We start from the raw sequence: 27,032 nt of genomic DNA on the forward strand, positions 1-27,032 counted from the left end.
TGATATCTATGAACAATAATGAAGGAACAGCAGTGTTTTAATAATCTCCTTTCTCTTTTGTTTTTATTTTATTTTCTGTTTCTCCTTTTTTGTTTTTCACAACACTAAGGAATTGATTCTGTAAATAAATATTTTCAGGCAATGAGAAACCAAAAAGAAAACCTCTTTTAAGTGAAGATTTCTACAGAATTATAGAACCTGCTTTTCTTCATACTGCTATCTTTTCTCATATGCCTTGATATGAGATGGTCAGTTCTTGCATTCAGTGAATAAAGATTCACTTCCCTGGAATAATCCCTTATAACAATATTGATTTGCTTTGTTTTGTTTTCAGTGCAGTGAAACTTCCTTCTTTTTTGAAGCACGTAACAAGATCACATGCAAACATCTCTGGAAATGCTGTGTGGAGCATCATATGTTCTTCAGGTGAGCAATGTGGAAGCTGCAGTTTCACTAACCAGAAACAAGGCTATTGCGTTGCTTAAGAACACTTTACTCAGCACAGTTGAGTACTTATACCTGTTCACACTCTAGGTGGTGTAACACAGACTTGCTGCCTGGGAACACATTTTTGCTCTTAATTATAGAACGCTTTTAAAAGGTGATGCCTTCCCTTTTATTACAATGATGTGAAACAGTAATTTTAAACTTGTTTGTTTGCTTTGTTTTGTTTCATTTTTTTTTATTTTGGTTGTTTTTCTTGTCTTTGAATTCTTTTTGAAATCTCAGGTTGCATAAAGTAGCCTTTAATAGAAGTATCCACAAATGTATGTGGCAGGATTTAAGCTGACATACACATTTTTACATATTTAACCATAAAATTTTCTGTAGCAGCATTTACTTGATTGAGGCCTTTGGATTTCAGACATTACTATTTTCTACAGTTTACAGAAATTTTGTTTTTTAATAGAAAGTCTCACTGAATTTCCATAATGCTACTTATTGAAATGCATAAAATGTTTCCAGTATTACACGTCTCAAAGCAATTTCTTCACTGTGGCAAAAAATCCAACAGAAATGTGCAAAGGTACCTACCTGGGAACTGATCAATGGGATGCTTGGGCCTGAATTTAGCAGTGCTGTAAATGAGTAAGCTCAGAATCCCTCCTGCAGTCTCCTTACTGTGGGATGGTGGTTTTGCCTGATCCTGTGGAATAGTAAGCTAAAGGTTTCTATTGCCAGCAGTTTATAGTAGACCCTGAAATAAAGGAGCATGTATTTAAAAGAGGAGGACATATGCATGGCTTTGTGGAGCTCTCAAACCTGTAAGAGTGTGCCTGTAGGTAGTAATGAAGAGAAACTAGCAGAAAAAAATTTTTTTTTGGAATCTGAAGTTTGTAATTTTCATTTGTTTGGGAAGGGGATTGTAATTGAGACCTATCTATGTAATTTGTTGTTCTATTTTTCAAACTACATAGAGTGCCAGAGAATGAATCAAACTCTCTGTCAAGAAAATTCAGCAAGTTTGGATCCATAGGTTATAAACATCGGTACAGGTACATGCATTTCATTGTTTAAACTTCAGTTTGTTCCTTCTTCATTCCTTCTTTTATCCTCTTCAATGAAAAAGAAAAACCCCACCCAGACTGTGACTCAGAGCAGTTCTGACAAAGCATGAATCAGGGTCGTTTTAACAGACTTCCTTTGGAAGTCTGACAGTTTGTGAGTAAATGTGGGTTACTTCTCATTCTCCAGATCCCCAGAGTTGGCTTGGGCCTGGTGTAGCCCATAGTGAAAGTGCAAGCAGCCTTGGCAATGCTTTAAGTCAAAATCTCTTTGTAAGTTGTGAAATTATGTTATTGTCCTAAAAGGTTTTCCTGAAACCTGGGAAATACCAGGACAAGAAGAATGTTGCTCCCACCTTTCTTCTGGAAATTAGCAAAGGATTGGTGCAAGAAAGTGTATGAAGTCTGTAATTGTGATGCCCTTCATATGAAGTCTTTAATTGTGATGCCCTTCAATTGCCAGCTGCAATTGACCTAGGGTTCTTGATCCTAAGGGTTGTATTTAATCCTGTAACAGTACTGCTGATGCAGTGCTGTTGATTCAAGAATAAAAGTGAGGGCAGGCCTCAAAGGAAGTGTGGGTATCTTTTTTAACTGGAATAGCTGGGAAGTTTGGGTAGGCATTCAAGGATGCAAGCTCTAAAAGATGCAGTAACTTCAGACTAAGAGTATATAGAGAGGACTTGGTCTCAATTTTAGCCTGAAGTGGGAGGGAGAGTAGGTTTAAGATCTAGCTGTTGTGTCACAAAGGCCTAAATGTAGTTAAAATTGTAAGATGTCAGAAGTCCAGTAGTTTTTACTGAGTTTCACTGAGGCTTTATATTTTTAAGTTTGTTGTCCCCGGTCAGTCAGAATTCACCCTTGGATGTAAGATCTCATTTGTAAGATAGGTGTTGCCAATGGAGAGATGACTATACAAGTTCTGAATCAGAGCTCATGTGACTGAGTCTGGACTGTGTCCAGCAAGGATCACTGGTGTGTTTCTGTCCCATCTTCTCTTTTCTTCAGAGTATTTCATAGTAGTTAAGATTATTTGGGTTACTGTGTTATCTGGCATGATCAACCTCCTCCTTACTGTAGGCACGGGAATGATTGTACCGCCTTTCGGATTTATAGTTGGATCCAGACCCGCATTATCCCATCTGAAAAAAATGGATAGGAATTCTGGATTCTGAACGGAGTACTGTGGATCACAGTTTCCTCTGTTGGATCATTTTGGCAGATTGGAGCAGGGCCCTGGTGCTGGGACAAAGAAGGTTTTGTCCTGACTAGATGTTGTGGTTTAAACCAAGTCCCCCAACTCCCAGAGAGTTGGGAAGGAAAATCCAAAGAATGTAGCCCCCACGGATTGGGATAAGAACGGTTTAATAGCTAAGGCATAACACAAAATCACTACTGCCATTTACTACTACAAACAATAATGATAAAGCCAATAACAAGCGAAAAGAATACAACACCCCACCAGCCACTGACCCATAACTCACTCCACCCTGCCTGTCCGAGCACCATGTGCTCCCTCCTCCATTTTCCTCCAGAGCTCCACCCCTCCTGCTTCCTCTCCCAGTTGCATCCTGGGCATCACGTGCTATGGTATGGAATACCTCATTGGCTAGCCTGGGTCAGGTGTCCTGTCTCTCCTTCCTCCCGGCCTCCCCTCCTCCCCGGCAGAGCACGTGCTCAGAAAAGGCCTTGAACAAAAACACCCTCAAAACATGCTCGCTATCAAGCAACTGTTTCCAGCCCAGAAGTCAAAACACAGCACTGCACCAGCCACAAGAAAGAGAAATAATGACTGCTACTGCTCAAACCATGACACTAGGACATTGAAAAACTTTTTGAAAACATACCATGAAGTGCTTAACTACATCTGTGTTATTCCTGGTGGTGGTGTATTTAAGTTCTTCCTTTTTTTAATCAGTTTCAAGGGTAATATGTGATATGACTTGCCAGGTTGGGATGATGGTCATTACTGGTAGCTATGTTTATAATGTTAGTTTTGTTTAGGAAACATGAAAGTATGTATTTTCCTTCTAATATGAATTGTTCCCTATTCTGCTGCAGTGATTCTTGAGAACTCCTCCTGACCTGATATTCTAGGAAATGTGGGTTGTGACATCTGGTTGCACCCTATTGGTTATAGAACGTTAGCGATTAATAGTTATAGACAATTGGTGATTGATATGTTAACTTTTTTCTTAAAATTCAGAGCAGCAGTAAGAACATTTACATGTGCTTTGCATATCCATCAGCTTTGATTGTCTCCCGTCTTTATGTTTGGTCCCTGTTTTAGTAGCAAAAGCAGTGACAGTGTTGTATCTGTACACGTCTCTAGCTCTTAAGTATAGTTGCATTTGACTGTGCATGTGTGGGGACCATTACAATCTTTTTGCTTTTTAATTTTCTACTTCTCGTTAGTTGGCAAACAGTCAGGAAAGCAAGTTCCTTCTCTTAAAAACAGATGCTTTAGTTAATACATGGAGGTGTTAGTGTTCGTGGAAGGTCTTATCCGCAGATATTTTGTTAAAACTAATTCTGGAATTTGCAAGACTGGCATGGTTGCCAATGAGCAGAAGTACTTTCCAGCTAACTTAGGAAAAAAAAACCATTAAACTGGTCAAAACCCAGCATTACTGTGATGTAATTTTGGATTTTTTTTTTCCTTAAATTATTTTACATATTTTGAGGAGATAAAAATTCTGCAGTGTTGGTTGGGGCTATTGGTAAAAATGCAGCCCATATTTAGTGGCGGTATTGGCATAACTCAGAAAATCTACATATGTGATGCCTGTATGGTTGCTTGACACTTGCTAGTAACAATATGTATTTCCTTCTATGTCTTTGAACTGCAAGTGCTCAAACAACTGGCAGTTAATAGTGCCAGTTGCTTCTCTTATGTATAAATTTCCATCAGCAAGCAAGCACAGAATTTTGGGGAGGAATACAATGCATGCTTTGCAATTTTGTTATGAACACTATATTCTACTTAGTCACATGTAAAGGAACATTACAACGAGCATAAAAGAATTTATATAAACTTATTTAAATTGTGCAATGAAGAAGAGCATTCTATAAAGGGGAACCAGGACTTCCACAGGGTTTATTATCATCTGGGCCTGTGCTAGTGAGACTCCTTTATTACAGCTTGCTTTGCATGCTGTTTTCCATGCTCTTTAGGTTGTCATTGTACATGGCAGAGAAGTAGGCCTCTTACTGACTTGAACTGAGCAGTGTTAAGTATGTGTTTTCCTGAGGTGAATACTTAGAAGAAGAGTTCAGAAAATAATCAAATAACTTAAAATTGTATGTTAGAATATTTGAGGTTACAAAAGGTCACATAATTTTTTCCTATTCCTAATAAACCACCATTCTGTTTTAGTTGCTTAGCTCCTCTTGAAAATGGCAAATATAGAATTGGTTAGCATAGTCTGTTGATGATTCTGCCAATGCCTGAATCAAAGCTAAAGTCAGGGTAGTGCTACTTAGCAGGAAAACCAGAGCTGGGATGAGATGTGAAAAGCTAACAAAACATGCTGCCCAAACCCCACGCATTTTTGGTGTGGTGTGAGTGTTTGGTTGGTTTTTTTTTGTTTGTTTGTTTTTTGAGTTTAAAGATCCTCTATTCCTTTGATAACTTTGTGTTTTCTCGTGGTTTCCTTGTGTTTTCAAGTGGCAGAACATCTTTGCAAATGACCAGAGACCCTTCTGTGCAGCTCCCGCGTCCTGACCAATGCATTGAAAGAAGTCGCAGCAAGACTTACCCCAAAAGAACACAACAGACAGGTAAGTCCTTCTCTACTGGGCCTGTGCAGAGGTGTCTTTAGTCTTTGGTTCATTTAATTTTTGAGATGTGACTCAGAACTGCTGCAGTGTCCTTAAGATTCTCTCAGAATGGATTCTCTCATTTACCTTAGGTTAGTCTTTATACCTGGCATTAACTGGATCTACAAACTCTAACTTTGTGGGTTAAAGAGATGGTGTGGATCAAACATAAGTAAACCCCATTTCTGTACGTCTGTTGCAAAGCACGAAAGGGAAGTTTGAAAACAGGCAGTAAGAACTTGTTCTTTTCAGCAGTCCTGTCTCTCTCTAAAGAATTTTATACCTTTGTTGGTATTCCATTTTTCCAGCTGCTTGACCCAACGTGTCTGTATCATACATCCTCTTCCCAGTTCAAGGGCAGTATCGCTTTATTTTGATATTAAGTGGAACAAAAGTTAGTGAGATGCCCTCTGCAATTTTAACATCCTTCAGGTGTGTGAGCTGAAAATCTATTCCGCATGCTGAAGATGCTTGGGAATGCAGCTTCAAGGGAAGCTGGAAGTTTTTACAGATGTTAGAAGAAACATACAAGACTAAACACAGATCACAGGAGTCACACCCAGAATAATGGGTGCTTCCTGGAATATAGTAATAGAGGCAAAAAGCTTTACTGAAGTCAAGCTCCAGTTCTATATGTGACTATGTGTGTATGCATAGCTTATCTATGACAGCAGTCACATGGATTTCAGTCGAACTTATGCATGGAGTTAAGTGTATATGTTGTTGTGTGTTAGCAGTTGGAGAAAAAGCTTGTATGGCCTTTCAAATGTAAGCAGGTTTCTCTTTCTCATGGGCTAATACGGCATTATAAACTTCTGAGGGTCACCATTTTAAAAAGGGAGCTGTATGTGGAAACTTGCCATGTTTATTCTGGTTGCTGTGTAAAAAAGTTAGCTTAGTTTAGTTTTATTTTGTTTCCTATGTGTTGTTGCCAGTAATGGGACTGGCCACAGCAGTGGTTTAGGGGTCAGTTACATGAACCAGTAGCTGCAAAAGTGTGGCTGTAGCATGTGCAGTCTTCATTGCCTCCATTGTAAGGTATGTGTGATGAAGTTGGTACAGCATCTAACCTCTGGCATCTCATTAAAGTGTTTTCCCTTGTTCCTTCTCTTTGTACACATGCTCTGGTGTTATAACCAGTTACATAGTATATGTTTTAATTTTTTTTTTCCTGTCACCTGAAGGTAGGGGTTACCTCTCTTTTGCAGAGCTGAGTGGCTAATTTTTGTCTCACTGGTCCATTAAAGTATGCTCAAGTCATTAGGACCGCAGCCACTTGGTGAACTCTGGGTTTAAAGTTGAACTAGATGCCAAGAAAATTGCAGAAAATATATACTTTAATGTTTTCAGTAAAAGTATTTGTGCTTTAAGAGAGGGATTGATGGATATCATACTATGAACAGAAAAAGCAGCTTTCTTGTATAAAAGCCATTGCCATTGACTGATTCCCCTGATAGGATAGACAGTGCAGGCAATTTGGATTTAGCATGGCAGATTGTTTTCCTACAATCCAGATTACAGTGGTTTAAGATGCAATAACCTCCCTTTTGTCATTTGATTAATATGTGTCACATCTCAGGTGTTCTATGGTTAGTGTAAAAACCAGATCAGGAAACTTCAATAGCTATGCAACCAATGTTTCTATATTGCTTTTTTTTTAATTTTATTTTGTGTATGTTTAGGTTGGTGTTCAGGTTGGTATTCAGTTGGAGAAGGGTTTTTTTTTGTTTTGTTCTGTAAAGTCTTAGATGTGAGATATGCATAGCTTGTTTTGTTTGCTTATTCTTATATTTTGTTTCCATTGAGAGGGAATTACTGTTGCATTTTGTTCTGATTGCAAATTGTAAACTCAGTGTTGGAACAGGATGTCTCATTATTCTGTTTTACCCTCTTAGGTTAAGCTTTTGCAACAACGTATTGTGTGAAGACTTTCATTATTTTGGCTAAATTCTACATGTGAAAAGCTTCTTGGGAATGTCTCTTCTGGGCAAACATTGATGTGACCAAACCTGTTACTGTAGGTTTGTGTTTATTCAGCAGTGAAAAACACATTGCTTAGGGTTTGTTGTTTGGTAGCTGATGACTTGACTTGTCTCTGCCTTGCACACAGGGTAGTTGTATAAACTAGTGTGAAGTATGTGCTACCATTGTGATTTAAAAGCCAGGCTGAGAATTGGGAATGGGTATTAAAATTACAGGACTGTCTGTATTGTAGTAATCCCTTGGCAATCAGAGGCAGTCACAGTTCCTGTCCTGATTAACTTATATATTGCCACTAACTTACATATTATCCCAGACCCTGCTTTGCCAGCCTCAGTCATGGTAGCTAGAACGATTGATTGGCTCATTCAGAGTCTCAGATCTTTTCCCAGAAAATTCTGAGATGGGGTTTGAAGGTTAAATTTTAGAATTGGAGTAGTTTTATCCATTTACATATTTATTTACCTTGAGCTTTACATTTTAAAGTTTATTTTAAATCCTAGGTTTTGTAAAAGGATGGATGTGACTGCTTCTGCATTTCATGCATGTGGTGCGAGATGCACAAACCCATGAGGCTACAGGATTGGAAACTAGTTTGGCAAATAAATGTTATCACAGAGAAGGTGATGCTAGTGTAGGCATATGGAAGTCCATTAATTTTTATAGGCTTTTAGTAGCACACAGTGCAAAGCATGAGCTCTTCTTGCGTGTTTTCCTTTTGATCATACTATCTACTGCTTTCATTAATAGATTTAAATACAAACAGTACTTTCAGGTAGCATCAGTGAAATGGCTTTAGTTGATAAACAGGCATGACAAGTTAATTAACTTGACAGTCTCATGAGGTTTTAGACATTTGAGTTTTTGAAAATGTAATGGTCTGTTTAAATTGAATGCACAAATCAGAATCAAGATGGCTGTAAAAGGGAATCAAACTGTGTGCATTCATCTTACTGGAAAAGTTCAGTGCAGTGAATGCTGACAGCAGCAACTAGGAATAATTGCTACAAATGAGATGTTCAAGATTTCTGGCTATTTGCGGTATTTTTGAGAGTCCTGTTACCTTGGTATACAACAAAAAGTGGTAAAGTTAGGTTACTGCAGTGTGGTTTGTGTTTGGACAGTTTTGCTGGAGTCTATTATTTTATATTAGGGATATTGTATCATACAGAGATGTATGTTGGTAAACAGTACTGTAGCTAGTAAAAGATACGTGGAGTGGAACATAGGTAAAGACAATTGTTACAGTTGCTGTATGTGTGGACAGAAAGTTCCTAATTAAGCTAGTCATTTGCTCAACAGAATTGTACAGCAAGATCTTATTTTTTAAAAAGCAAAGCAAAGGTCCTCATTGTGGGCAGCAGTGGAGTCAAAACACAGCTAGTATGAGGTTTTGTCTCAGTAGAAACCTATTTTGTGTTTCTGTATTTATTTGTATCTCTGCTTTTGTGTGCAAGTCATTATGTAAGTATGTTATCTTTGGTTTTCCCTCAACTTATTAAGTGCTAAAATAGTAGAGTTGTAATCAGTGAACTCAACAGTGAGAAGCAGCTGCCCCTATTTTAAGATCCTGGCTGCTCCGAAAGCTGAGGTGCTGCATATAGGTTCTGCAGCACCAGTCTTTGTGCAGAGTTTGAAGGAGTTGTGAAGGCATCACAGACCTTCTGCACTTGGGTGGACTGACTATCTCACAACCCCTCATCACCTTGCACCCGGAGGTGACTTGGTGTTGCAGAATGGTAATGCTGTTGCCAGACATAGCAAAGGGTCAGTTTTGGAGGTGACTATTATTTTTGTAGCATTTGACTTTTAGCTCTTTTTCTGAGAGTTGTTTCATAGTTATGACATATTTTGGAGCACAAGTTCTTATTGCTCCATCAAGTTATGAGCAGTCTGATGACCTCAAAATTGGAAGCTACCTCATTTACATCATACTATGTGGAGTACTGAAATTATTTCCTTTGTTTGAAAAGTCTTATCTTTGCTGGCTTCATTACCTCTGTGGACTAAGTTATTATAGTGTGTTATTTTATCTTACGTATTTGGTGGCTTAGGAACTAAATGCATATGTATGCAAAACAGTATTGTCAGAAACCGTGAGATATCCTTGTGGTTTAACAGTTTAACCTACTCCATTTTTATTTCACTACCTTCCTAACGTAAAGATGGGAATATCATCTTTATTTATTTGTGATTTTGACTGCTGGCATCCTTTTCTTTCTAGAGGTCAGAGGAAGAGTTTTCTATGGCCTTAATGAAGATTGGTGATTCTTTTTCTGATCATTTTCTGATCCACATTGATTGAAGAAAGTTTTTCATTCAGTAATTCTGAATTTATTACTAAGGAGGTCCTAGTGGCAGTGTAGCAACTGCTTCCTTCCTGAAAACAGAAAAATAATAGTTCTTCAGTGAGTCTGGAGTTTGGGTTTTATCTCACTGTGTAAAATAGAGGATTCAATGAGAATGCTAAAACTTCCGTTTCCTTTCTGTCTGAGAATCTGTGCCCATTCTGCATTTCTTTCTTCAGAATATTCCACATTATTCCTAATGCTTACCCTTTTATAAACAACAAAAACTGCTTTGAAGGAGCAAATACTGTACAAGACAGGACCCAAGCTGCTTCCCTCCTGTGCCAGGCATTAGTCTGAAAAACTTAAGTGGGGAAAGGAGTAAACTACATAATGAAAAGTCATAAAGTCAGGCATCTAAAGAGCTTGGTTGAGTTGCTTCAACAAAGGTGACAAAGGCCACTTGAGACCCTCTGCAGCATATGAAGCATCTGCAGAAGATTAGCAGATTTAACCTGCAGGAAAGGCAATTGATGGCCAGACAGGATACCTTAGGATATCTCAAGTATGTGTGCTGAAGAAGAGGAAAGTCCAGAGACTTTACATGTCAAAGGGGTGATATAGAAAGTTGAGGGAGATTGTGGAGATCTTTATCTGAGATTGTAGAGAAAGCTTACAATGCAAAATCTCATCACAGTTTAAGATGTTAAGATGTTTTAGCCAAGCAAAAGGGCTTTGAATTTATATTGTTATATTAACAACACTGTGATGTTCCTTGCTTGTCCCAGAGGACCCAGAGGTCAGCAGTCTTATAGGCTTCAGTCAATCTGTTCCATTATCTTCATGAACATGCTCAGAATATATCCTGTTCAGAGCTGATATACCTCATCAGTAGTTTTGCTTTGTTGTTTTACTTAGCAGTTGTTTCTGGAGGTGGTAACAATTTTATAAGAAATGACTGAAATTGCTGGTTATATGGAAAGAGAATGTGTGATCTGAAGAAAAATGACAGACTAATATTAACATCACACCATGGAAACTAAAATCAAAGTGCCAGTAGGACAAACTTGTATTGACAATTAATATATTACTACATAACAAGCTGAACAGAACAGTTCTCTTTTTATGATACTGAACAAATATATCTGTAGAGCATAATATTATCATGTGACTTTGATTTAAACCCAGTATAAAATACACAGATTCTGTTGACCCTCAGTGCTCCTCAATCATGAATATCCAAATCTCTTTGAAGCCTGTTATATGAGGGTTCAAAAAGAGGGGTAAGTGCATGTTCCTCCTGCTTTTTCTGTGGCGCAGGTGGGGACTGCAGTGCTAACACTGTGAAAAGTAGAGTTAAAATGGAAAGAGCGTTTTGCACAAAATTGGAAACTAGTCAGATAGCTTTCAAATATTTGCTGAAAGTTTCTGACTCATTGAAACTGATGCTTAGCTGTCTCTGTCAGAGTATTATTTGTTATTGTCTCTCTCTATTTACATTATTAATTTCATAGTCCATTGATTTATAGTTATTGTTTTCTTGGTCATAACTTAGGATATATTTGTGTTGTGTTGCACTGCGTTGCTACACCAGTTTAAAATGGTTTCTTAATACAAACATACTAGTTTTGCTTTACTATCTAATATAGTAATTGTTTTGGAGGCCATAGTTATTGCAGTGGGGATCCCCAAGCTTTTTCATAGCCTGTATTCTACTCATGTTTTTCTTATTATTGTCGACTAAGCAGAGAATTCATTTCTGGTGGCAATGTCATAGACTTAGTTTCAGAACAGCAGCTTTAAAACCCTTTGTCTTATGTGCAAGACTAATGAATTCCCCAATGTTAAGCATGTTAAACTTTCTTAGGAAGGTAAGACATGAAAGTGTGATCTTTATACATCCTTAGTAAGTAGTGCATGTACCAGAGGTCTTGTTTATAATTTTATCTCTCATGCTGCACTGTGTCCAGTATGTGATTATACTGAATAGGGGTGCAAGATATTTGCTACAGGACTGCCCCATGGTGGTTTTTTTTCCAGGATCTAAGAACATGAACCGGATTACCACAAATGAGGAGGATGAAGGAACTACCAAAATTATTGCACCTTCCCCAGTGAAAAGGTATGTAGACCAGCAGTTCCCTTCCAACTTCAAAGACATTGTGTATTGCATTGGATAGAGGAACACAATTAGTAATCATTAGTAACAGTTTATCATGGCCTTAAGTTCAAGATCTACTGACAAAGGTCAGAGAGTGTTTCCTAGTAATTAATTTTAACAAACCCTGATCTTCTTATGAACCTGGAACAGGGATTTCAGGTGACACAGACTTTGGAAAGCCACAGACTGGGGCAAGATAATGGGAAAGTGAACAGACTCAGTTTTAAATATGAAAAAACAGACAATGACCTGTTGGCACTGGTCAGGATAGTTGTGTGAACTGCTATGTGCCCCTCGCCCAGGAGCTGTGGGCTGGCTGGCAGGGCCCTCAGGGTGTAGGTCTGCCTCTGCACAGGGCAGGCACTGCTTCAGGTATGTGCAGGGAAGAGCTGGGCGTGGCCTCTCTTCCAGCAGTGCTGTTATTCTTGGAGTCCATTTGCTGTTGCAGTATTAAATCCAGAACAAAGGTCATGAGTGTTCATGCTGATCCTTGGGAGCAGTGAATTGACAGTGCTCCTCTGAACTTGCATGGTCTGCTGTGTTTAATGCACCTTTGGTTATTACACATATTTCAGAGAAAGAGATGAGGCTCAGATTCAGAAAGGGAATTATATCTCCACCCTTAATTTTAGGTGGAATTTGGGTGCCTGAATAAAAAAGAGTGATTTGACAAAACAGTGAATAAAAAAACTTCAGCACCTAAGTTTTTTGCTTTGTTGCCTGAATGTCTGTCTCTGCATGCCTCATACTCTGACAGATTTTTTTTTGAGCTGAACAATTCTGCCCTTATCTTTCCATTGAAGCTGTGTGCTTCACATACTGGGTATCTGGACTGACCTCTGAGAAAGGATCTAAGATTTATTGCAGATTCTTTGTGAATAGTGTTTCCTATTGCCTAATGTTTAGAACAGTTGACACAGAAAAGAATTGCTGAGTTGAATTGCTTCCTCAATAAGAGGGAAATTCAATCAGAAATTCTAGCCCTTAGAAGATTATACTGATCATGGGTTAAAAGGAAGATTATAATTTTTTCACTTTGCCATGTTGAAACTAGGCCGTTGGGGAGAAAACAATACAGAGTTACGTGCATACCTGCAGGGAAGGTGCAAAGAGGACAGAGCCAGGCTCTTGGTGTACAGGGACAGGACCAGAAGCATCAGGCACAGACTGAAATGCAGGAGGTTCCCTCTGAACATCAAGAGGCATTCTCACTATGAGAGTGACTGAGCACAGGTTGCCCAGAGATGCTGTGGAATCTCCAGCCCTGGAGATAATTAAATAAGCATCTGGGAATGGACCTGGGCCACTGGCTCCGAGTGGCTGCACTTAAGCTGAAGTCTGGATAAAGTGATTTCCAGACGTCCCTGCCAACCCCAACCATTCTCGGATTTGTTAGGGGAGAGCAAGAAGTACAAAGCAAGAAGTACCTTTACTCCATAGTGCAGCTAATAGTACTGGGAAGGAATAATAGTCCTTTACTACTACTTATGCTACAAATACTGTGTATAATTTTTTAGCAATGAACAGTTAAAAAGAAATGGATAGGCCTACTGTAGAACAAGAACCAAAATAAGGGGCTCTCAACATGGCACCTTCAAGGTTTAAGTATTTAGTTTCTTACCTTTTAAACTTGACAGTTTAAAAGCAATTCACAGACAGAGTCTCACTGAGTCACAGTTTTAAGCAGAGCTAATCACAATCAAAAAAGTGTTGGAAGTTGGGGTTTTTTTTGCATTTAGAAATTTATTTGTTTTTCTTGTGTCTCTGCACATGTAAAACACCTTTCATGTCTGCCAGCCTTAGTGTTCATGACAGGTAGCACACATACTTTGTGGAGTGTTCATAGCTTGGTAGTTTACTCCATCCTATTATGTAATTCTTGCATTAATTGTTGATCATGTTCACAAAACAGCTTTCTGCATCTCTTAGAAGCAGAGTTTTTGTAGTTTAACATCTCATTCACAGCTGAGATACATAATTGGTCACTTCTACATAAGTGGTATAAATGCAAGGTAAACCATGAAACCCCCCAACAACAGTAATCTCACATGAAATCCAGATTCTAACCTTTTCAAGGACTTTGAATGAACTCAGTTCCTTTTGCAGCTGTATTCCTGGAGATAGTGCTAGTGTCCGAAGAGCTGCTGTGCTGTAGCTCTCTACCTGTTAACTGTGTGTCAGCTCTGCATGAATAATGGCCTAGTAATCTAATGCAGTGAAATCACCTCCTAGGATAATTTCCCTCTCTGTCTCATTTTTTTTTTTAAGATTTGAGAGCACCCTCTAATTTTCTTCAAGCACAGCTTCAATCTAAGTATTGTTCAATAGTTCATACTATGCAAAACCGATTGGTTTTGGCAGTACAGGATGGAAATATATTTACCTGAATTACTTGATTGGTCTGTAGTGGGCACGTACTTTTAAGTTTGGGAATAGATTGTATGCACATTTGAGTCAATAATTAATGGATGCAGTGTGGAGAAAATTATTTGCCTGATAAAGCGTAATTTAATTTCCCTTCCTGCTGATTTAGTATAGCTTTTCATTGTGTTTACTATGTGTGAATTAAATTATTAACTCAGTGACCTGTAGGAACCAAAGGCTGAGGTTAAAAGTGAATTAGTGAGTTAATTAGCCACGATTTCTTCATAAAGCCTGCTCTAGGCAAAGAACTCTGGCTTATGTCCTCAACTCTGTAAGCATTTGTAAGGGGTTTTTTTAATAGCTTAAGTTGCACTTGGAAAGATACGTTGTATTAATGCTTGTAGTGGGTTGCTGTCAGTAATACTTCTCAAAGAACTTAGTGGAAATCAATGTGGCTGTCTAGTTCTGTATCAGGTGAACTGCTTGTTCATGCAGAAAGTGAGCTCTTGAGATGATGGTGCATGACTAGCCAGTGGTAAGAGGATGGGTGAAAAGCATCCTTCAGCAGGAAGTCACCTTCCAGCACCTTCCAGTGGCAATGAGCAGGCTATCTAGCTGCTGTAATGTGTTGGAAGTTGTAAAACCTGGCACTGTGAGAATGGTAGGAATAAAGGAAAAATTTGAGCATTCTGCTGTTCCTTCCAACCATCTCCAGTAAGTATGATGAAATACTGGTCACAAAGATTGATAGGTCTTGTATGCCAGGTCACTATCCTGGTACTTTAACTTGCAGAAGTCAGTAAAGACAGCTCTTTCACATTGTCAAGTCTGTGCTCGGTGTCTAGCAAAATGAAAACATATGGCATAACTGGGGTAGGAATGAGAAGAATATGCTACTCTATGAACCTGTGTTCTGTCACGTTTTGAATAGTTACCACCCCTGCTGCCTTTGTTGACCCTGTCTTAAAGAAGGCACTGTAGTTCTGAGAGAATGGTAAAGAAATATAGATATTAAGGATAATAAAGGGTATGTGGTGTGTCCTATACTGACAGAGATTAAATAGGCTGTAATTTTTCACTTGGAAAAAGAGATGAAACAGTTGTTAAAAATGTATTAAAAAAAATATGGGGTAAAGTCGGTGATTAGGGAACCATCATTCATATGGCTTTATTTTCTTTCTATAAACAAAAAACTTGTGAAGAACATGGGATGGAAGTTTTGAACCAGATGGAATTTTTGAACTAAAAGTAAATATTTGTTTGTGGCATAGTTAAATGCTGGAGCATACTGTTACCAGGCACTACTTATACCAGAAATTAAAAATGTTCAAGTGGTGTTTCAGAAAATATATGGAAGAAAGTTCCATCAAGTGTTATATAGAATAAAAAACAGATAAAGCCTCTGATTCAGTAACTGGTTAACTGCATATTGTGGAAGACTGTGAGAGTATATTGTATTTTTTCTCTATTGTTAGGCTTTTTGCCTAAGCATCTGCCCTCATTCATTCTGAATGCTGCCATAATTATGAACCTTTAGAGCCAATTTAAAGGTCCTTCATTTTCTTTCTTTTTTTTTTTCCCTCTTCCTTCCAATCTCTCTTCCTAGGAGAGATTAAATTCTTCAACACAGCAGCTGTTTGCCCTCTTCACATAGCTGCCAAAAACCTGTATGTTAGGGTGAGTCTCTATAACAAATGTATGCTTTTACGATTAATTTTTAAGAGGTCAGGGGGAGAGAACATGTGAGCTATAAACTTATTAGTTTTGAAAAAATAGATGTATCTGTACTTTGATTTAGCTTTAAAAAGATGAAAAATGAAAACAGCCCAGAAACACAAAGAAGTAAAACAAGTGCACCGTGGGAAGAAAATGGCCCACAGAGGTAAGGCAAGGCATGGCATGAAGTTCAGTACAGTGAAGTGCAAGGTCTTACACCTGGGTTGGAGCAATCCCAGGCAAGTTACAGGTTGGGTGGAGAAATGATTCAGAGCAGCCCTGCAGAGAAGGGCTTGGAGGCATTGGTTGATGAGAAAATGAACATGAGGCAGCTTCAGTGTGTGCTCGCAACCCAGAAACCAACTATATCCCGGGCTGCATCAAAAGCAACATGACCAGCAGGTCGAAGGAGGTGATCCTGCCCCTCTGCTCTCGTGAGACCTCACGTGGAGTATTGTGTACAGTTCTGGTGTTCTCAACATAAAAAGGACATGGAACTGTTGGAACAAGTCCAGAGGAGGGCCACGAGGGTGATGAGGCAACTGGAGCACCTCCCATAGGAAGATAGGCTGATAAAGCTGGGGCTGTTCAGCCTGGAGAAGAGAAGGCTGCATGGAGACCTCATAGAAGCCTTCCAGTATCTGAAGGGGGCCTACAAGATTGTCAGAGCAGGGACTCTTCATTAGGGACTGTAGCAATAGGACAAAGGGTAATGGGTTCAAACTTATACAGGGGAAGCTCAGGATAGATAAAAGGAAGAAGTTCTTTACTGTGAGGGTAGTGAGGCACTGGAAGTTGTGAATGTTCCATCCCTGGCAGTGTTCAAGGCCAGGTTGGACAGAGCCTTAGGTGACATGGTTTAGGGCAAGGTGTCCCTGCCCATCGCAGGGGGCTTGGAAGTAGATGATCTTAAGATCCTTTCCAACCCTAACTATTCTATGATTTTATGATTCTGTGATTCTGTTATGTCCTAGGTACTGTGAGTGATAAATATCATGCCATAGAAAAAGGTTGAAAGATACTGATGTATTAATGTATTAACAGGTCATAATAAATCTGTATTTTATGTAAGAAGATAGGTCCCGTCATGGATAAATAGTTAAAAATTTGGAAAGTAGGCATAGAAGGAAGTAGTCAGTGGATAAAAGTCACCAGTGGCTTTCCATAGAGATCTGTTCATAGGTCTCTGCCGTTCAGTATATTTCTCAAAGACCTGGAAAAGGGGTGATACAACGTGGTGATGAGACAGAATTAGTTAGGGTAGTTAAAGTTGTCTGTGAAGAGTGGCAGAAAGACCCCTAAAGTATGAAAGGTGAGTTGCTAGATGGTGGATGACTCTGAGTCAGTAACTGTAAAGAAAGATGTTTCGCGGCAAAAAAATACCTCTAGATTTCTGAGTAAAATGAGGTGCTGTGGAGCTGTGATGGATAACTTCATGAAAACATGAACTATGTAGCAGTCAGAAAAAAACAATAAGCAATTATTAGGAAAGCAAGAGGAAAGCAGTATGACGTTACATAGATTTGTGGATCACATGTTTACTTCTTGAATTGTGAGTGCAGTTCAGATGTCCTTACCTCAGCAAAAGGCTTGCAGTGAAGCAGCAAGCGTAGTCAAAGGTGTGAATGACTGTGCAGGAAATCTGTACAAGGAGCAAAGGCATATGCTGGGCAGGACTTTTCCTTCAGTCTGGAAAAAAGATATGTCAGTGGATGTGGTCTGGAAAATTAAGAGTAACACAGAGAAAGGAGAAAGAGATCAGGATTGTATTTTTCCAGCATAAGAACTTGGGATCTTCATACGAGGCTATTAGAGTTGTTTTAAAAGGGTCTGTTACAGTGTTGGAAGAGGCCCTTACACTTCTGTAGGCAGGTATTGCATGATAATCCATATGAGCATTTGATAATCTACATCTAATTCAGTAACCACCCAACCTATTGGGTCCCACACAGCCTAAAATACATAACCTGAATTGTGAAACATTTCCACACCATTGGCAGAGTGTTGTGTACGTGAACAGAGCTAAAATTGTTTCATGGTCCCAAGCGTTAAGTCTGTGATGAAGATGTGTATCAGGATGGGAGTACTGTTTTCATATTTATACCCATGGAAAACAGAAAGAATAGAGATACATTTGATTGCCTAATTCTGGGTTGGATAACTCATTCTAAAGCACAGAAATTTTATTATGCTAAAAGGATATATGTACTTGGTTATGTATTTTGTAAGCTTAGAGCTGTTGGCTTTGCAATGCTAAGAGGTCTCTTCTCCGTTTTCAAGGTTCAATGTAAAATACTTATTACTGGAAAGCAGTACCATCTGTATTTGCATATGTGTTTGAGTCTTCTCATTTAGGTAGGCTGAATCTCAGTTACCTGTCCTAACTGTACTGGAAGTTTTTAAGCCAACTGTTTGCTCTTCCATTTTAACCGCAGTGGGCTGTATAATTCACCTAGTGATCGCAGTAAATCGCCAAAATTTCCTTGCTCTCGGCGGTGCAACCCATCAGGTGGCAGTGACAATGAGTCTGAGCAGCCAGTCCGGAGGAGGTAAGAGCTCTGGGATTAATTGTTAGCTTCTCACAGTAGAAATCCTGCACTCTCTATGTTCAGTAAACATTCTTGGAGACACAGCTGGGTCCTAGGAAGAAGGCCAGTTGTTAATCCAAAAAAAAAAAAAAACAACAACAACCCAATAAAAACTTGACCAAGAATACCAGATCTGCTTTTGGAAATGTAGGCTTTTTGCTTGTGTGCTGCTCTGGGTATCAGGAAAATGATGTTCACATGTGAGAAACTGCATCATTGGCATATGCAAGGTCCTTGCAGTTGCTGCAGCTGGTTTTCCCTGGTAAAGGAAAGGATTGATGAATGTTGCTTGCTTGACAATAAGCTTCTAATATAGAGCAGTATTTTGGTTTAAGTACATTGCTTTGCTGCAGGTGCAATGGAGCTTAAATGAATGAGCTGCTTTCATTGCTGAGGTAATCTGATGCTGCAATTTGTTGTGAAGTATAGCAAGCATAGCTACTCTGCCATATTCATTGCAGTCTCCTAGGACTGCCTTCAAGCCAGCACCTCGGGAGTTATGTCTCCTTCTGACATCTATGAAGTGATCATCGGTTTGGTTTTCAAAGCCAAAAAAGAGGTCTGTGATGGTGCCATGTCTGTGAGGAAATCTAGTTTGATGTGGAGCTTTTACATTTGTCATGTTTCTGTGCTGCTCCAGACCTTTTATCTGCCATGAGGTGTCTAGGACAGGAATGAAGAAACTCACTTATGTTGTATCCTTTGTGACCTCTTGCCTAAGTTAAAATCACTGTAGCTCTCTCTTAGGTCAACAGTTATATTGATTTACCCTGTTGGAAGAGCCGTTTTAAGTAACAGCAATGGGTTTCCTGAATGGGTTTTCTTTCATTGCTAGCTTATTGTGAGGGCTTACTGGCCTTTGTAAAAACAAAGGAATAGGCATGTGCAGTGCAGAACTGTCTTGTGTTTGTGTTTGTGCACTGTGTAGTAGAAAATTTTTTGAGATGTAAAGTGTTTATCATCTGGGAATTGCATTTGGCTGGTCCACTCAGTGGACATGTGGTCATGCCAACAGCAAGTTTTCACTTGGGCCACAACACCAACAATATGTTCTTAAAGTCTTATCTCATATGTGAGACAGTGAAGACTGACAATAGTAGGTAGATTCTAACCTAATTATGTCTTCCTGAATAGTGGTTTTATTAAGGCACTTTCCTTTTTCAACTGTTTAATAACAATAACCATGTTGTTTATGCACTTTTTACTGGAATTAAGAGGGAAAACATCAGGCTTTGTTATGCTGGAAACAGTAGGAAAGTCTAAAGGTCAGCATACTATGCTTAACCTTACAAGTCAGAGGTTTGGAAAGAGAGTTTGAATGGGATTGTGCCTTTACAATTTACTCTAGAGGTTTTAATTTTAAAACAAGCACATGCCTTTTCTCTGCCTTAAATGATGCTGAAGGAAAACTTTGGTAAAATTTTGGTGTTTCTTTTTTCCATTTTTTTTTTAAAGATGGGTGTTCTTGTGTATTTGTATTAAGTGACCCAATGTTTTTCATTAAAAACTCCTTAATGTCACAGGAGAAATCAAAACAGTGGCGAAGATTCATATATAAAGCAAAGGAGAAGGTAAATATATAACTTATAGCAGCCATGAAATCATAGCAAAGATACTAATCATATTTTAGTTCCCTGCATTCCCTCCCTTCCTTTGTTCCCTCTCCACCATGTTCTTAATTTTTTAAAAGCCTTGTTGTGTTCTGGCCATTTATTGTTCTTTCCTGTCTTGCTTTTGCTAAAATATTCTGTAGCACGGATTCCTCCAAGCTGCCTTGCACATTAGTGTTGCATCATGCTAGAAGAAATTTTTGGAAATTAAGTAAAGGCTTCTCTGCAACTTAAAGGTCAATTCCAAAAGTTTTAGCTTTTGGATTTTGTGTCTGCGATTTTGTGTTGAGTTCTTTAGTCTCCCAGTCCACTCTTAATTAACCTTTTTCGAAAGCAAGCATACTACCATTTAATTGTCCTATATAAGGTAGGTGCAGAGGCATATGCAACTTGTTACAGTGTTCTGATTGTCTTGCACATTTTTTTTGCTGAACTCTTTTCTGAAGCTTCTGTTGTTTGTTTTTTAACTTGTGCAGTCTTGACTAGTTGTCACATTTCCAAACAGTGTCTGTGTGAATTCATGTGTGCCATTCAACAACTTCACCTTTTGATGGATTTTTGTATCTGGAGTTCTCCAGTGCCACTTCTGCTTGCCTGCTGACTCTACTCTGAGCTGTGCTTGCTCCTGTGGTCCTGCTCTGGCTGCTTGAGAAAAGGGAACAGTGTAATGCATTTGTATGTTAGAGTATCTAGAAGCTTGTGGGGAAAAGGAGACACTCCCAGGATCTGATTCCCTGCTGCAGCCTGGGAAAGGAGCTCTGACAGAGACACAAACATCTCAGGGACAATCGCGGGAAGTCAGGGAAAGTGCTTGCATACTTTGCACCTCTTATATCAGATTATTTTTTGAAGGATGTCACCAAGCTGCCAGTGATAATCCTGTGGTAGATGTCCAGCACATGAGAGGCTTTAGATAGGCATCTCAGGTGGAAAACACATGCCCAGAAGGGACCTTTTTGCAAAGCCTGTGCCTGCTGCAGGTTTGGTATTGCATATTGGAATAGACCTTCTCCACTTCCTCACAATTTGGCTCCTCTCCTCTCTTTTTAAGCAGAAAAGGATTGCACCAGAATGCGAGCCTTCTCTGTCAACTCTGTTGCCATAGTCCTCCTGGACTGTATTTATTCCGTGCCACTTGTGAAACTACCTTTGACTATTACTTGCTCCTTGCGTCAAACCGTATAGGTATAGCACATGTAAAGTATCAAATATATCACATAACCAAGAAAACATGAGAAAAAAGGATGAAAGGTGCTTTGTAATTGTCAGAGGTCAGAATGACCTCACTTGTTCTAGCTCCTGAGTTAGATGTCACCTAACCACCTTTGTTCTGATTTTTGGTATTTTATTCAGTTCAGTAAAATCTGTTGTTTAATACTCACTGAAAGATGATATTCTGACAGCCAACATGAGCAGCTGCCACTCAGCTGACAGGTCAGCAGCCCTTCTGTCTCCCAGCAGGTGCTTTCCTGACAGGAAACACAATGTGATTTGGTGTGAAGTATCCAAAAGGTGGGTTAGATTTCCATTCCTGAAAAGCTAGAGAAAGGCTTATCTTTAATTTGAGCAAACAAGATATTTTATCTTCCACTTCTCCTGCAATGGTGTGGTTTTTACTGCCTTGATATCTTAAGGAATAAATTGCTTAAATCAGAGTTGGAAAATAATGGAGAACTGAGAAATGTAAAAGAATGGAGTCACTCTGGTGACCTGGAAGTGTGAAAGAATGGTGTCGATTGCATGACCTTAGATTCAAGATTAGTGGAATATTTATTAAACATCTGATGAGACTAGGAGGGAAAAAAGGTAACCTTTTTGGCATGTAAGGTCTGTTGTAGTTCTGCGGCATTTATTACTCTGAATGTGCTTCAGGCAGTCACTTGGACACCGTCTTTTAGTCCTCTTTCTTCCTTTGGGGTTAACGTTTTGCTGGAGTAAAATGTGTCTTTCTTATCCCCACTTTCAGCTTCATCCAAAACTGTGCATTTTTACCTGGGAAATTGACTGTCCTGAGCCTTTCAGTGGCTTTAGATTATGAACAATTAAATTTGGGAATGGGGAGAGGTTTCTGCTTGTCCTGTGGGGAAATTTTACTTTTCCAAGCCTATTCCCTTCAGACAGGCTAGGTTGAAATGATTTTCCTAAGCTTCAGTTGTCCTATTATTCTGTTTTAATGGAAGCTATTTGAGTTAATGATTTTCTGGTGTAGGAGAGGGGGAAGTCTGGACTCTATAAGCTGAGGCATATAATGACAGCAATTTGATGAAATCAGCCATAATTTGTATTATGGGAAAAATTATGAGACTCTCAGCTGTGTCAGACTTCTATAACAGTGTCCTGTTTTCAGAGACAGAGGCTGGAGGGATATGTCCCTGACCAGATAGGACACTCAGGGGAGGTCCATGCTGCTGCTACTCTGTTGTCTAGGAAGTCTTTTTTATCTTTTCTCATCCTATTTGGGCTCTTCTCCCCAAACTGTTAGAACATGCAGTAAGCAGGTGCTTGTCAGTAGCCTTCAACCTTTTAATGAAGTGCTTCCCATTACCTGTTAGCTATACCTAATGAAATGCATTCACTTCTCAGCTTGTTTGTAGTTTGACAAATCTGTTCTCTTAAAAAAAGTGGCTAATCAAAGAGCAGGAGGTACACAAAAGTGTATGTGTCTGACAGCAGCATCAGGAGTTATCCCCTTCTCTCTCCTATTTCACCCCCCAAAGACCTCAGAAGAAAATTTCTGTTTCGAGTTGCAGCAAACCCATCAACAATCATAAGTCTTGACATCCTGAATCCTTCTAGGCCAACATATGTCAATACTGGTGAGGTTTCCCCATTAACCACCTGGGCCGTCAGCACTGCAAGCATGTCTTTGAGGGCATTCAGAGACCATAGTCACTCTAAAGAATGGTCCAAACCAGATTTTGATGAGACTGCCATTTTTTAGGACCAAGCCCAACAGTGCAGTACAGTAACAGAATCCTGTTGTTTAGGACCAAAGCCTTGACAGCTGGTCTGTCTGCTTCAAAATGTTCGTCAGTGGCAATCTGGGATTTAAGGGTCTGGCATAGTAGTGGCCAAGCACTTCCTTCTGCTGAGAGGAGTTTGTCTATAGTAGGCATATGCCCATTCTCTTCGTGAACTCTAGCATTGCTCTGTTCCACCAGTCCCAAGAAATAATCGGAACCATAAACGTCACCTTACCATTTGAAGCTTCACAGTCAGAGGTGATATGGAAGTAACTGCTTTATTTCTTTTTCCTCACATGACATACCACCTCTGTAGCCATGCATCATGTCATCCAAAAGCTGTGCTGGTAAATACCTGCCAGTGTGTGCACTTCAGCCTTTCTGTGTTTATAAAGACCAGCAGAGTTGCAGTGTTAGTTGGGGTTTCTTCCATACTGCCTGACATTTGAAAAATGATATGAACTTAACTAGAAGCCAGATGGAAATTGAAGTGAATAGAAGAAGACAGATTTGATAAGCATTTTTTTTGCCTGCAAAACCAGGTTTACTGTATATTTTCTGTTTGGTGGTTCACAGTGTGCTACAAGAAAAAAGCTAGAATGCATACAACTGAAAGATTTCACACCTCAGAGAAACATTTCATTGTGCGTATACATAAAGGATGCTGAGAGGTAAAACATGAAAAATGCAGTGCAATGATGGAAAATAGCACTTGACTGACACTGTACTCTGGATGCAGTACTTTCAAAGCAGTTATTCCCAATCAGTTAGTGAGAAAAAGATAATGTGACTGTCAGGTGCAGACAAAACTCAGGAGACTGTTTTTCCTGATGTTTTTCCACTGTTGCTCGTTCCTTGTTTAGAAACACAACCTTTGATATTAGTATGTAGATTCATCTTGAGATGTTGTTTTTCTCCTCTCCAGATCACGATCTCGCTGTAACACCAGCAGCGGCAGTGAATCAGAAAATTCTAACACAGAGCATCGGAAGAAAAGAAACAGGTAACATTTATACATTTTACACATAGAGACATGAAATGCAAACAAATGGAGATGGACTTTTCTGAGATAGGATTCTAACATGTATTATATGTGTACAGTCCTCCTGAGGCAGCTTAAGGTCCTTTTTTGAATAAGAAGAGAGGTAATTGCCAAAACTCATAAACATCATGGGTGTATGCAATGGATGCAAACCCTCCTGCTTCTTGGGAAGAACTCATTAATGAACTGCAAATATGGAACACATTTACAAAAGACTTGCAATATTACTGTAAATAAAGTGGATAATGCTGATGACAAGATATTCACACCATATACTCAAAAATTTAAAGTGCAGAACTTAAGCAGAAAATAAGCTTTTGAGGAGAATAGTAAAAATATTATAACGGATCTGAAACTCTGTGTTAATTTTAAATCATAGAAGCATAGAATAGTTAGGGTTGGAAAGGACTTTAAGATCATTTAGTTCCAACCCCCGTGCCATGGGCAGGGACACCTCACACTAAACCATATCACCCAAGGCTCTGTCCAACCTGGCCTTGAACACTGCCAGGGATGGAACATTCACAACCTCCCTGGGCAACCCATTCCAGTACTTCACCACCCGAACAGTAAAGAGTTTCTTCCTTATATCCAGTCTAAGCCTCTGCTGTTTAAGTTTCAACCTGTTACCCCTTTTCCTGTCGCGACAGTCCCTAATGAATAGTCCCTCCCCAGCATCCCCATAGGCCCCCTTCGGATACTGGGAGGCTGCTATGAGGTCTCCATGCAGCCTTCTCTTCTCCAGGCTCAACAGCCCCAACTTTCTCAACCTGTCTTCATATGGGAGATGCTCCAGTCCCCTGATCATCCTCGTGGCCCTCCTCTGGACTAGTTCCAACAGTTTCATGTCCTTTTTATGTTGAGGGCACCAGAACTGAACACAATACTCCAAGTGAAATCTCAGGAGAGCAGAGTAGAGGGGCAGGATCACCTCCTTCAACCTGCTGGTCACGCTCCTTTTTATGCAGCCCAGAATATGGTTGGCTTTCTGGGCTGTAAGCGCACACTGAAGATGGCTCATGTTCATTTTCTCATCGACCAACACCCCCAAGTCCTTCTCTGCAGGGCTGCTCTGAATTTCCTTTTTGCCCAACCTGTAGCTGTGCCTGGGATTGCTCCGATCCAGGTGTAGGACCTTGCACTTGGCATGGTTAAACTTCATGAGGTTGGCATCAGCCCACCTCACAAGCATGTCAAGGTCCCTCTGGATGGCATTCCTTCCCTCCAGCATATCAACCGAGCCATACAGCTTGATGTCATCGGCAAAGTTGCTGAGGGTGCACTCAATCCCACTGTCAATGTCACCAACAAAGATGTTAAACAAGACCGGTCCCAAAACCGATCCCTGAGGGACACCACTCGTTACTGGTCTGCAGCCAGACATTGAACTGTTGAGAACAACTCTTTGTGTGCGGCCATCCAGCCAGTTCTTTATCCACCGAGTGGTCCATCTATCAAACTGATGTCTCTCCAATTTAGAGACAAGGATGTTGTGTGGGACAGTGTCGAACGCTTTGCACAAGTCCAGGTAGATGACATCAACTGCCATCATTTCCGTAGCCCCATCATAGAAGGCCACCAAATGGGACGGGCAGGATTTCCCCTAGTGAAGCCATGCTGGCTGTCACAAGGCACCTTGTTGTTTCTCATGTGCCCTAGCATGGCTTACAGGAGAATCTGCCACAAGATTTTGCCAGGCACAGAGGTGAGACTGACTGGTCTGTAATTCCCTGGGTCATCCATTTTCCCCTTCTTGAAAATGGGGGTTATATTTCCCTTTTTCCAGTCATCAGGAACTTCACCTGTCTGCCATGATTTTTCAAATATGATGGCCAGTGGCTTAGCGACTTCATTTGCCAGCTCCTTCAGGACCCGCGGATGGATTTCATCAGGTCCCATGGACTTGTGCACGTTCAGGTTCTTAAGGTGATCTCGAACCAGATCCTCTCGTACAGCGAGCCCAAGGTCTAGTTTTTCACAGTCCCTGTTTCCGCCTTCCAAGACTTGGGTGGTGTGGTCAGAGCCTTTGCCGGTGAAGACAGAGGCAAAGAAGTGATTAGGAACCTCAGCCTTCTCCAAGTCCTGTGTAGCCAGTTCTCCCGAAAGCTTCCGGAGTGGGCCTACGTTGTCCCTAGTCTGTTTTTTAGCCTCTACATACCTATAAAATCCCTTCCTGTTATCTTTAACATCCCTAGTCAAGTTTAGCTCCAATTGGGCCCTAGCTTTCCTAACCAGGTCCCTAACATCCCGTACAACACCCCTGTATTCATCCCTGGCTCCCTGTCCTTGCTTCCACCTTTTATAAGCCTCTTTTTTCCTATGACTTTTTCTCAGCAGCTCCTTATCCATCCATGGGGGTCTCCTGACCCTCCTGCTGCACTTCCTTCTAGTCGGGATGCAACACTCCTGAGCTTGTAGCAGGTGATCTTTGAATATTAACCAAGAGTCTTGGGCCCCCTTACCTTCTAGGGCTATATCCCATGGAACCTTGCTAAGCAGGTTCCTGAAGAGGCCAAAGTCTGCTCCCTTGAAGTCCAGGGCGGTGAGCTTGCTGCACGCTCTTCTCACTGTCCTGAGAACCTTGAATTCAACCATCTCATGATCACTACATCCAAGACTTCCCTGGAGAGTCACATTTCCAATAAGCCCCTTCCATGTTGGTGAGCACGAGGTCAAGCAGGGCACCTCTCCTTGTTGGCTCCTCTATTGCTTGCAGAAGGAAGTTGTCTTCTACACAATCGAGAAACCTCCTGATTGCTTGTGCCGGGCTGTACCATTGCTCCAACAGATGTCAAGGTGGTTGAAGTCCCCCATGAGAACAAGGGCCTGCAAGTGTGAGGCTTTTCCTATTTGTCTGTAGAGTTCTTCATTCACAGGTTCCTCTTGATCAGGCGGTCTGTAACAGGTCCCCACAGTAATGTCTCACATCACTGTTTCCCCCTTAACCCTGACCCACAAACTTTCTGTTAACTGATCACCTGTCCCCAGAGAGCGTT

The 27,032-nt window shown here is 40.2% G+C and overlaps 1 protein-coding gene across 3 annotated transcripts in view; it reads left to right on the forward strand.

The window, feature by feature from the left end:
- EPB41L4A (erythrocyte membrane protein band 4.1 like 4A) overlaps nucleotides 1–27,032 on the forward strand; it is a 121,978-nt gene that overhangs the window by 74,189 nt on the left and 20,757 nt on the right. The window contains exons 10-16 of one of the 3 annotated variants that reach the window (XM_031042802.2): nucleotides 335–426; nucleotides 1,419–1,496; nucleotides 5,173–5,285; nucleotides 11,633–11,714; nucleotides 18,269–18,382; nucleotides 19,945–19,992; nucleotides 23,920–23,997. In XM_031042802.2, coding sequence (XP_030898662.1) covers nucleotides 335–426; nucleotides 1,419–1,496; nucleotides 5,173–5,285; nucleotides 11,633–11,714; nucleotides 18,269–18,382; nucleotides 19,945–19,992; nucleotides 23,920–23,997 — 605 coding nt within the window. The remainder of the gene's footprint in view (nucleotides 1–334; nucleotides 427–1,418; nucleotides 1,497–5,172; nucleotides 5,286–11,632; nucleotides 11,715–18,268; nucleotides 18,383–19,944; nucleotides 19,993–23,919; nucleotides 23,998–27,032) is intronic. The other 2 variants (XM_031042803.2, XM_031042804.2) reach the window with 2 other exon arrangements.

Source organism: Melopsittacus undulatus, chromosome Z (genome assembly GCF_012275295.1).
Source record: "Melopsittacus undulatus isolate bMelUnd1 chromosome Z, bMelUnd1.mat.Z, whole genome shotgun sequence".
NCBI lineage: Eukaryota > Metazoa > Chordata > Aves > Psittaciformes > Psittaculidae > Melopsittacus > Melopsittacus undulatus.